The following is a 12,734-nucleotide window of genomic DNA, read 5'->3' as shown; positions in this document are numbered from 1 at the left end:
CCTTTCAGTATCAGTTGATTTCAATGAGTCTTATCGGCCCAGATTATTATAGGTTTTGTTACCTGTAATTTATGTGAACATTCTGTTAGCAATAACATATAAAATAATGGCAGTCTGGAAAGACAAGGGAGACAACGACCCTGAACAGGATAAAGCAGTTACTGAAGATGAATGAATGAGTGAATAATTGATGCAGTGAAGGGTGGAAGAAAGGAAGGAAGAAAGGAAAGAATGAATGAAACAAAGTTGAAAAACAAGCAATAGTTTGGATGTTTGCACATTTAAAATCAACATTAATCATTCTTATTATTTATCTTACTTTTGACATGCAGATTTCTTACTAGTCCCTGATCTAGAGATTTATGAATGTAGCGGTCCCTACTCCATACATATATGTATATATATATATATATATATATATATATATGCATACGTGTATAGTCATAGTTCACCAATCTCAAGCAAACAATGGTTAGCTTTGTTTGTATTTTTTATTTTAGTGTGTATAATAAAAATTGTAATTCATTGAGTATCACTCAAGACTTTTTCTTCTCTCATTGCATGTATATTTTATTTCCAGTGCCAGAAGAAGTGGGGGGTCGCCGTCTGACAGCTACAGTAATCGAGCTCAGCCCTTGGGTGGAGTATGAGTTTCGAGTGGTGGCAATCAATGCACTGGGTACAGGTGAGCCCAGCAAACCCTCCAAGCAAGTAAGGACCAAGGATACACGTAAGTGATTTAAACATGCACCCTAGCTTTTTTTAAAGCATCCCACTTACAATGGTTCTATGCACCTGTTGTTTTTGTCACTTTTTGCCTACTGTAACACAAAGAAAAGAGAAAAGACATGGCAAGAAAAGACACTGTAGGTTGATTATATGCATTTAATATGAAATATGTAAGAGCACTGTTGCGGACTGAGACTATACAATACATGCTTTGTGAAAGGGCCCTCTTTATATCACCAATGACCAGTCATCCCTCTCATTCCTTATCAGAAGACGGGAGGATTCTATGACTACAGCCACATCTGGGATGTGACAACACAAGCTGACAATGACCTAGCAGTTGAACCATTATGTTCAACTCTGCCTTCAATAGCATCTGAAGAAGCATTTCAGAAAGGCTTTAAACTGTCCATGGCAGCCACTCTAAATAAAAGATCGGCTGCATGGTGCTGTGCACCCTACAACACTGAAGGCACTCTTTTACACAATGCCAAATGTGACATAATTCACTATGTCACAGAGCAGATATTTTATTGATAGCTGCATCTATTAAAAGCTCAGCTCACCTACAGCCAAGTGCTGAATGCAGACACACTGATGACACCTTACAGTATTATACAACTAGCAGTGCAGCAATCCATCCAATGTCCAGTATAGGAGCTGGTTGCATACTGGGATCATAGTGTGGGCCTGCCATCAAAGAGGCCCTTGATAGGAGGACACAGCTTTTGAAATAACAAAGACTGCACGGGCAAATGGATTATTTGAGTGGCATCTTTAGTTTACTGCTAACTAGTTCCCTGTTCCTGTACCAACAAACGTCCTCCCTGCCTTACACAGTCCTTACACAGGGAGAGCCCTTGTGTCTAAGGGCACACCACATGTCAGGCTCTAGACAAAACCTCTGCCTCCAATAAAATGTCTCACAGAGCATACCCCTAAACGGGCTGGCAAAAGTGCACTTTAAAGCCGTAAACATTGCTCGTTGGACAGTGATTATATCTGATGACTGTCACAGGGATACAAAATGCAGTTCCGCAAATGGCCACCAAACTGTTGGCTGAAGTCCTTCTTTGTATCAAACCATTGTAAAATTCTTGCTCTATCACAAGAATTTTGTTTTCTCTTGGATAGTGGCTGTGTCACAAAGGTAGAGCCCACAATTTAAAACAATGTGTTCTATTCATCTTACTTCCTTGTTCAAGACCTGTTCATGTCTATGGATCTGTGTGACATTTAGTTTCATGTCCTCCATTGCCCCAAAGCTCTGATGCTTTATTAAGGCTTGCCCTCCAATGGCATGCATTCTCATTCCAAGTGCCATGGGTGTTTTCTAGAGGCATACAAGTGGCCTTGTCTTTGCTTATGGTTAGTGGCAGCAGAATACTGCCATATTTAGATGACTGGCTCCTATGTGCTCCCACTAAGGATTTGGGATAGCACCACCCTCTTTGCACACATTACACTGCTCAGTCTCACCGTGAACTCAGAAAAGCGCTCTCTAATACAGAAGCAGAAAACACAATTCATCGACATGGGGCTAGATTCACTGAGCATGCTAGCCACCTGGCATTCGAATGGGTGGTAGCCATGTGCAGTACCGGCATCTTTTGAGAATGCTAGAACTGATGATGGCAGCCACAGTAGTGATCCTCCTAGGCTTTCTGGAGCTACAGCCTTTTTAGAAATGGGTTATCAGCATATGGCTGGACCACAAGTGCCACAAATGGAAACGGGCCCTTGTGTTAGCAAAAGGAGTCCAAGTACTTGCTTGCTAAGTAAAGGTGGAGTAAGGGGGGCAGCATTTGGCCTGCTGGTATAAGTTCAGAACACAGTCAGTCAATCAGCTGAAATTGAGGGCAGTCAATTTACTGGCCGAGAAATTCTTCTTACCGGTTCTGAGACATGAGTCATATGCTGGTTCACTCAGACAATACCATGATGGTCAGCCATATCAACCATCAGAGCAGCACAAGCACTCCACTGCAACACAGAATCTCTTCAAGACTAACCTCAATGAGAGTATCCCATTGGTCAGGGCTGTACAATGACGCAATACACACTGCTGTTTTGTGTATCATATATAATTGAGGAGGTATCCAGTTGTTTCATATCAACCATGGAGGTTATACAATGTTCAATAAACTACAGTTACATATGTTACCAGTAGTTATTAGAAATAGTTAAACTGACAAGCTGTTAGCTCTATTAAGTGTGCATTTGTATTTCCTGTTTAGTCCCCAAGGTCACTCCAGCTAATGTGAGTGGAGGAGGTGGAAGCCGATCAGAATTAGTTATCACTTGGGAGGTAAAATGACCACCATACCATCTGTATGTCTGTATGTATGAAAATGTGTTTGTGTATGGCATGGCATTGCTTTTTGCTAAGAAATGGGAAGCAATATCTGTGACAAGAAATGAAAAGCCTTTGAGCTTTTAAAAGGATAATAATAATTTTTTGGTTCTATCATCATTTATTTTTTTATAAGGAATATTATATTGTGATTTTATATATACAGTATATATATTTAATGTATATATAAATGAGAACTATATCTACCAAGGTTGATGTCACATGTAATATTACATAAGCATTTTATATTTTAAATAGTAAGGTCTAAAAAAAAAGGCTTTTTAACACTTTTTATTGCAGCAGTAGTTTTTGGTTTATTCTATTTATTCTACATCAACACATTAAACTTGTATGTGGTTCTGGATGCTTGGCATATTTTTTTTGTAAATTGTTGCTTAAAGTAGCTTATTTTCTCAGCAGGACATTTGCAAAGTGCCTGATTACATTTACATTTCATCATTTAGTTCATGAGAAGCACCTCAGAGCAAGTTTGCATGAATATGAACTCTTGCCTAAAGTAGCATATGAATACATTATTGTTTGCATTTTTAGCTTACTATATACTAATAGTTGTAGATCTAAAAACATTGATTGGCTTATTCCTCTTTAATAATATGTTTTGAACTCAGCTTTGATGACTTTTTGCAACACTTGTTGGCTTATTCCTTATCTGATAGTTTGAAATTAAGGGAAAAAGTAAATTATTTGTGAGAATTATTTATCTGCACTAGAGGTAAGAGTATGGAAAATGTATGGAATAATAATAATTGTACTATCAGATATTGCTGACTGAATAACAAGACTTCTCGTTGATCTATGGCTCTTACAGTGCTCAGTAGTGTCTGCCCACTCTTTAAGTGGCCTTGGTCCCAGAAGTAAAATTCCTATTCAATTTCTCTATAGATTTTTCTGAAAATTCTTCAGAAGAGAGTTTAAACCAAACAGCAACAAGATGAAATATGACTGCATGAAAATGATTTCAAAGCAAAAAATAAAAATAAAAACAGGAAAAAAACCAATGGTAAAAGATGGTGTACTTACAATCCTTGCATAAGTATTCGCCCCATTGAACTTTTCCTCATTTTTCAATGTGACAACCTGGAATGGAAATGGACTTAATTTAGACATTTTACCATTTGATTTACAGAATATGTTTAACATTTGAAGTTTCAGAATATTTTTATTGTGACACAAAGTTTAAATAAACAAAAGATCAGCTGCATGTCTTCTGCGATATGTTGCTGTCAGCTTTGCAAATCTGGATCCTGATATTTTTGCGCATGCTTCTTGGCAAAATTGCCGATTGGACGGAGATTGTTGGTGAACAGCAATTTTCAAGTCGTGCCATGGATTGTCAATTGGATTGAGGTCTGGGCTTTGACAGAGTCATTCTAACACATTCAATTTTTTATTTTGAACCACTCCAGTGTAGCTTAGGGGCTTCATTTATCAATCTTTTAGTAAAGTTGTGTGTAAATTTTGTATAAAGCCAAATTGAACTAAAATGCAGGTGAACAGCTGGTTTATTGAAAAACCTTGCAGAAGTATCCAAATTATGAGACAAATACGAGGTCAAATAACAGGCAAAGGTCAGGCAAAATACAAACAGCATTAACTGGTACAGACAAGAGCAAAATCAAGAAAACCAGAACAGGATAAAATAACAGGTATTCTATGACATAGTGAATTGCTTGATAATGACTTGTACAAAAACACAGAGCATATACTTCACACTGGGTGAGTGTATTGAGAGCCATTTTATACTGTGGTGGTGCATGATCAGTAATCAGGAGAGTGTGAACATGACAATGAGTGTGTGAGTTGGGAGTCTGTGGCGGCCATGTTTGTAGGCTGCATTGCGTTATGGATGTTGTAGTTGGACCTTGATTCCATCAGTGACGTGACAAAACAGCCCTCCCTCCATTACTGGCTTCATTTGTGAAACATGGAATGATGGGGCTAGGTGGCTGTGATGTGGCAGGTCTAGTTTGTACATTATATTTGTATTAATTCTCTGTAGGATCCTGAATGGGCCAATGTAGCAATGAGAGAGTTTTCTGCACCCCTCTGTAATGCGAATGTCTTTTGTGGATAATCAAACTCAGTCACCTGGTTCACAGCAGGGAGTTTCCCCTCTGCATCGGTCTGTGAACTCGTTGGTTACCTGGGCCGTGTGTTCGAGCTGTTGGCAGGCTTGTTCCCACACTTGCTCACTCCACCAGAACCAATCATCCACTGCAAGTGAGTTGGCTGGGTTAGGATTCCATGGGATCCATCATGGTGATTATAGACCGCTTCTTGAAGTCCCTTTGCCTGCTTCCCCTAACCAGCCTGCCATCGGCATTCGAAACGGCGGAGCTAACCTTCAATCACATGTTCAGGTACTTTGAGTTTAATCTCTTGGCTGTCTTGATATACTCAAGGATTTATTGTTGATGAAAATTGTGAATGCGTGAAGCACCCCCTCCGGCCAGTGACGCCATCCTTCTAGAGCCAGTTTGACTGCGAGGAGCCGTCGGTTGCCGATGTTGGAATACTGTTCTACCAGGGGCAGCTTCCAGGAGGCCACTGGGTGGAGCTTGGGTTTATCCCCAAACTGCTGTGAGAGGATGGCCCCCACCCCTGTCTCAGAGGCATCCAACTCCACTGTGAAAGGCTTGGAGGGGTCAGGATGCTTCAGGATGGGGGCTGAGGTGAATGCTGCCTTGAGACATTCAAGCTTGGTCCACTGCAAGATTCCACTACAGCCTCTTGGGTCCCTTCTTCACCAGGGCTGTTAGGGGTGATGCTATTATGCTGAAGCCTCGGATGAACCTCAGATAGAAATTTGCGAATCCTAGAAAACATTGCAGTTCCTTGACAGTTGTCAGTGTGGGCCAGATGGCAGTGACCTTTTCTTGGCCCGTGAGCACCCCCTCTGGGCCAACGATGTATCCAAGAAATGCTATCTTAGATGCGTTGAACTTGCTTTTCTCTACCTTAACTTAGTCTGGCCATCATCTGTTTGACATGGGTGGCATGTGTCTCCTTGTCTGGGAAATAAATCAGGATGTCGTCAACTAATGGATTTAATGGTGCTTGGGATATTTTTTATAACCAAACCCTGATGGATACTTTTCCAAAACTTTGTCCTGGACCTATTCTGATAGCTCCTTGGTCTTCATGATGCTGTTTGTTTTCGGTATGTTCTCTAACAAACTCTGGGGCCTTCCAGAAACAGATGTATTTATATTGAGATCATGTGACACTTTAATGACACCCCAGTGGATATCAGCAGATGATGTGACTTCTGATGTGACAACTGGTTGCGCCACAACTAATTTAGGGGTTTCACAGCATCATAGGGTCACTACTTATGCAATCACACTTTTACATTTTCTTAGTTGTAAATAATTTTGCAACCTATATTGATTTTCCTCCCACATCAATATTGTGACCTATTATTTGTAGATTCATGATGTATAATCCCAATTAAGTCCATTTTAGTTCCAGGATGTAACATTACAAAATGTGAAAAGGGGTGTGAATAGTTACGTAAGGCACTGTAAGTGAGTGGTGTGTGAATGTTAAAACTTCTCACCTCTGATAATACTGTATTCACTCTCTCCTCTCACATCTGTTTACATGTATAACCATGTATGTGTTGTAGCCTGTTCCTGAGGAACTTCAGAACGGCCCAGGTTTTGGCTATGTGGTGGCTTTTCGACCGTATGGTGCCACAGGGTGGATGCAGGCTGCTGTACCTTCTGCAGAGGCCTCCAGATATGTCTTCAAGAATGAAAGCATCCAGCCATTCTCCAAGTTCCAGGTCAAAGTGGGTGTCTACAACAACAAGGGTGAAGGGCCTTTTGGGCCAGTTGTCACAATCTACTCAGCTGAAGAAGGTACACACATTTTTTGCACATATTCCAAATCGACCAGACACTGTTTATTCTAACCCTCATGTTCTATTCATTACTCAAGTCATCTGTTTCGATTTTTGTACTATTTACCTCCTGAAGGCAGTTATGTGTGCAAAGAAATATAAAAATTTAGCACTTCTGTTTCATGATGTTACTCTCAGATCAAAATAACCTGAACATAATCTCTGTAATATAAATATTTTAAATACATTTTCAATGAATTTATTAGAGAAACTGAGCCAATTTCATTGGCAAAACAACATGGTTCACTTTTTATAAGAAATATAAATGATCTATTTTGAACTATGTAGAACAGATCAGTGCCCTTGATTTGAAACCTACCACTTGATCACTTTTTTCTGAGGCCTAAATTAAGGAGTCAAAGTAAAAGTTGTAAAATTGGCTCCCAAGAAAAGGTGTGCCATATTGTCAGGAGATCGTGAGTTTGAATCCCAATGATGCCACAGCCATCCATGGCTGGGAGCCAAGAGAGCAAAACTGGCTATGCTATGGGGTGGGAGGGATCTGTCCTCTGTGAATCACAGTGACACTAGCCGTCTACATGAGCAGCAGTTCAAAAAGATGCCGAGGTTGGCTTCATGTGTCTCAAAGGAAGCCTGTGCTTGCCCCCCTCCCCGGTTGGTAGATGTCATGTGACAGGAGACCGTTAGCTATTGGGTGGGAATTAAGACACACCCCCCTGCCCACCACCACCACCCAAAAAAAAAAAAGAATGAAAAAAAAAAGTTTGCTGGTGTTTCTTGCATGTGTGTTTGTATTCAGTCTGTAATAATGATTTGTCCTGTGACTTCAGAACCTGCCAGAGCACCTACACGGGTAAGAGCTCAGAGTCTTTCAGCATCAGAGGTGGAGGTGACGTGGAAAACCCTTCCGTGGAGCACAAGCAGAAGGCGTGTTCTTGGCTATGAGGTAAAAGGAAAAATAATTCATTTGAAAAAAACTAACGTTGGCATTATATCTGCAGCAGTGCAGAATTACAACTGTTTGAATATGGGCTGGAAAAAGTATAAGAGCTAAATTAAACTGACTAAGCTTTTGGCTTGTAATATTATAATTTTTAAATGCGTCTCTTTCTATTGTTTATTTTTCACAATGCCCCAGGTCTTCCACATACAGTATACTCAGCCATGAACGTGTACAGCTGGATCTGACAAGTTATTTCTGTTGGAATAATGGTGTAATTAATGCTTTTCTCATACAAAAGAAAATCAAACTCCCTGCCCGCAAATAGCTTCTTTAAGTGGCTGAGATTTCAAGAAAATCACTAGAATAAATTCTTAAATTACTAAATATAATATTTTATGTCAAAAACATAAGCCTGAGAAATCAGCGGGACATGTACAGTGATTGAACATTTTATATTAGTGTTATAGAAATCTATGTATATTGAGATGTGTGTGGGACTGATTTTTAAATTTCACAAGCACAGTATTTTTCTAACAAATTCAGTTGGTTCTTTTCCCAATACATAAACAAACTTGAAGTCTAATTTATACCACCGCGACCCTGACCAGGCAGTTACTAAGGACGCTATAAATAAATCACGTTGAACTTGTGGCACTGTTTGTCCTTTGAGCTTCAAATCTGACTACTTGCTCAGAGCTGCATTAAAAACTTGCCATTCATATGACTTTTTTGTTGCATCCTGTGGGATCTCAATCCCTCTACACACCTCTAGTCTCAACCAGATGCCCTTTAAACCTTTCTGGAAAGCTTGCTAAACAATAGTGCTCAATCTGAATACTGTATTTGTATACAGTTATATCCCAAGTAGGTATACAATATATTCACTGACCGTAGCTCATCTGTTGCTATGCACAAAATGTCAGCCCTCCTTCTCCTTCCATAGTGCCACTGCTGACCAAATATTGTTTTGGTGGAGGGCCATTCTCAGCACTGTACTGAAACTAAGTAGTATGTGTTGCACTGTGTATCAAGCACAGAAGATTTGCTGGGGGTTTTAAGCACCTCAGTGTCGCTGCTGGGTTGAAAAACAGTCCATCAAATGTATTCAGCTAAGAGTGGTGCTGTGGATAGAAACTGAGTCTTTATGAACAGTTATAGGAACCTCAGATTGTGGTCCTGTAAAAGATGGTCTCTAGTCTGTAAGTGTACGCCTACAAGGTAGATGTGTCTAATAACCTGGGCAGTAAGAAAGTTCAGCAAAGATACTTCTATATAAAAACAATCAATTGGCTAAAGTAACACTAGTTAGATTTGCCATACAAAGTTGAAAAATCTTTCAGTAAGTCCTCATTGAATGCTTTATGAATTAACTTTTAGTTAAGTTCTGCATTCATTTTGAAAGCTATGTTAATTGCTTATGTCCCAAACCATATACTGTTCTGCTTATGGTCCTGTAAAATGGTCCTTATGGTCCTTGGGCATAAAAAAATAGATGTGTGTTCTTTTTTCCAAGCAAGAAAAGCAAAGAATTACTCATTTTCACTTTCTCCTTTCCCTCCCACACATCAGAAAAATCCATGTATATGTTTGTGACTAGTCTGCAGTATTTTGTGCTACACTGAGTGACTAATAAGGCTTTAAATCTTCACTGTGTTCAGGTATTGATGGCTGTCAAGTTCTGTATGCATGTTAGTTCAGCAGATACTCCGCCTAATAACATGCTGCTTGTGGACTCATCTGGTCTCTTTCTTGCTGGTAGCAGGGCTGTCTTTTTCAAATTCTTTCTCCTCCATTAGCTCTGAATATGGCTGTTGCTGAATCTAAGACTTTTAGTGATGCTATTCAGTGTAATAAAAAATGTAATGAAATATTGATTTTTTTTAATCTGACCAGAGAGTACTAGCCTCTGACTCTGACTCGGTTTGCTGACTGCATTTTTAATTTGACAGAAGGCTGCAAAGGTAATGCATATTAAAGAGAGCGCAGTAAATCTTCCAAAATGAACTGAAGAATGGAGAATATTTGTCAAATCACTTGAAAAAAAAAACAGCCTATGTCCTGAACACTAGAATTCATTAGTTTCCTTATGACAATATCAGACACTCAGCACCAGACCATGCTAGAACATATACAGTAGAATCTATTCCAGCAAGACTTTTTCATAGTTACACTATGTAGCCAAAGGTTTGCAGACACCTGACCGTTACACCCATATGTGGTTCTTCCCCAAACTGGTGCCACAAATTTGGAAGCACACAATTGCATAGAATGTCTTTGCAGGCTATAACATTACAATTTCCCTTCACTGGAACTAAGGGGCACAAACCTGTTCCAGCATGACAGTGCCCCTGTGCACATTGTCATTATCACATGAAGACATGTTTTGCCAAGGTTGGAGTGGTAGAACTCGAGTGGCCTGCACAGAGCCCTGACCTCAACCCCACTGAACACCTTTGGGATGAACTGGAATGGTGACTGCCCCCCAGGCCTCCTCGCCCAACATCAGTACCTGACCTCACTAATGCTCTTGTAGCTTAATGAGCAAATCCCCACAGCCATGCTCCAAAATGTAGTGGAAAGCCTTCCCAGAGGAGTGGTGGATAACAGCAAACTGGGACTAAATCTGTTCAACAAGCACATGCTGTATGAATGTTATGGTCAGATGTCCGCAAACTTTTGGCCATATAGTGTATTTACAGTGTAGTGTCATTGACCATAGGGCCGTGTGTATTACCCATAATGCACTGCACGTTTTAACACAGTGAAATGACGAAGACCTTCAAGTTGCAAATGTAACATTCAATTGAATAAATTGTACATGATCTGTAGCATGTAACTAGAGGTCATGTTTGTTTTAGTACACCTTGTGGCCAAGATGCCAAAACTATTTAGGAAGTCTACAGGCAGGATATCTGAAATTCAGAGCAATTATCACAATGGTTTTGTGTTTTTTTAAATTAATTAATCTATTAATCTATTCATTCTGGCTTTATCTTTCTCTCTCTCTCTCTTTCTAGTTGAGATACTGGGAGAAGAAGGAGAAAGAGGATATGGCTAGTGTGTTAAGGACAGTGGGAAATCGGACATCGGCTATTATTCAGGGGTTAAAAGGGAGCAGCACATACTATATTACAGTGAGGGCCTACAATACAGCTGGAGCTGGACCACCAAGTGCAGCAGTCAATGTGACCACCAAAAAACCTCGTAAGCACAGAAATTTCAGGAATTAATCTGCATTAAATGAATGAATTCATCTGAATTAAAGTGCATCCTTGGATACTTCAGTGCACAATTACTAGTCATGAAAAATGCTGTGCAGTTTGTTGTTTTGGTTTATAAATCTCTAAAAGCTTTTTTGTTTATTTCTAGCTCCCAGTCAGCCTCCTGTAAAGGTAATGTGGAACACATCCAACTCCAAGATCATACTGAACTGGGAGCAAGTGAAAGCTTTGGAGAACGAATCTGAGGTCGTGGGATATAAGGTATCTCATTTATTAGCAATATAAACTATATCTATGTAAATAAAAATTCAATGCGTTCACATGCTTGTGGGGGGCATCCTGATGTCAGGTGTGTGTTCACGTCTGGGTGTGCATAAAAGAGGTCATGTGACAAGTAACAAAAATTAAATATATTGCATGTTTACAAAGACCGCTCATTTTTAACATTTTGATTTTAAACGTTGTTGTTGTTCTCAGATCAGTCTGACTGAAACATAATATCTATTATATAAAGGGGAATTATTAATTAATTTCATGCTCTTGGCTCATATTTTTAATTTAGAAACTTGTACTTGTTAATGTTTATTAAACATCTGTTCTTACCTGAACAGAATGTAAGGGCCAGCTTTCCTGTTTTTATTTTTTTTCCTGTTTGCTGAATATTAAGGTTTCAACTGACTCTTGCAATTTGTTTTAGGTTTTATACAAGCAGAACAGACACAGTCGTCCTAGAGTGATGGAGACCAACACCACATCAGTGGAGCTGTCTCTGCCTCCAGATGAAGAATACATCATTCAGATCAAGCCCTTCGGAGAAGGAGGAGAGGGCAGCAGCAGCAAACAAATCACAATCCCCAGAATATCTGGTATGTGTTTCCCTGTGGTTTTAGAAAAATCTTTTTTTTTTTAGGAGAAAATTATTTCAAAACTTCGATTCAGAGCCTATTGGAAAACGTGTTTGTATCACAATATTTCTTATGAAGATTAGAACCACTGAATTATTAAGTAAGGAATAAAACACAACAGGGGATGCTGTTTTAGGAAAATAATGGGGTGGTGTGATGCAGCCCAACACAAAGCAGACAGACAACCACTGCAGAGTTGATTATTTTCCAATAGCAGCATGTACAGTAGTGTTTTATTCATCTTATGCCACAACAGTTTGCCAACGATTGCAGTTTTTTTTATTCTATAGCTGTTACTATAGAAACCATAACATATTAGAATAAGCAGAATTTTAAATACCTTGCAGCCAACACTGATCATACCTGTGCTTTTATAGGAAATTAATCAACACCTACTTATCAAACAGATTAAAGAATTCAACAGTACTGGAAATGAAATGTTTAAAAAAAAAAGTTTTAAAAAAGCAATATTGCTGTCTGGTTTGGGAGGTAAATTACAGGTATTTATTAATCTGCATATTCTAATATGTTTTTATAGCAATTGCCCAATTCAAAATAGCATGTCCTGTTGTGGTATATTCCTTATATTGAGGATTCCTTCAATATTTCATTAATTATGCCTAGTGTTTTGTCTGAAAGAATTTCTAGATTAGCCGTTCTGGTTTTTGTGAAAATGAAACTCCTATTTTTGTAAAAG

At 39.2% G+C, this 12,734-nt stretch overlaps 1 protein-coding gene across 1 annotated transcript in view; it reads left to right on the top strand.

Annotated features, from left to right (window-relative positions):
- Positions 1 to 12,734, top strand: part of cntn4 (contactin 4) — a 158,116-nt gene that overhangs the window by 144,647 nt on the left and 735 nt on the right. Inside the window, exons 16-22 of the mRNA XM_026918278.3 lie at positions 581 to 730; positions 2,967 to 3,037; positions 6,732 to 6,966; positions 7,799 to 7,914; positions 10,929 to 11,115; positions 11,281 to 11,393; positions 11,830 to 11,998. Of these exons, the coding sequence (XP_026774079.1) occupies positions 581 to 730; positions 2,967 to 3,037; positions 6,732 to 6,966; positions 7,799 to 7,914; positions 10,929 to 11,115; positions 11,281 to 11,393; positions 11,830 to 11,998 (1,041 nt within the window). The remainder of the gene's footprint in view (positions 1 to 580; positions 731 to 2,966; positions 3,038 to 6,731; positions 6,967 to 7,798; positions 7,915 to 10,928; positions 11,116 to 11,280; positions 11,394 to 11,829; positions 11,999 to 12,734) is intronic.

The sequence above is a fragment of the Pangasianodon hypophthalmus genome, chromosome 2 (assembly GCF_027358585.1).
Source record: "Pangasianodon hypophthalmus isolate fPanHyp1 chromosome 2, fPanHyp1.pri, whole genome shotgun sequence".
Classification (NCBI taxonomy): domain Eukaryota; kingdom Metazoa; phylum Chordata; class Actinopteri; order Siluriformes; family Pangasiidae; genus Pangasianodon; species Pangasianodon hypophthalmus.
The sequence above is the reverse complement of the archived record's forward strand: the minus strand, read 5'-3'. Positions and strand labels throughout refer to the sequence as shown.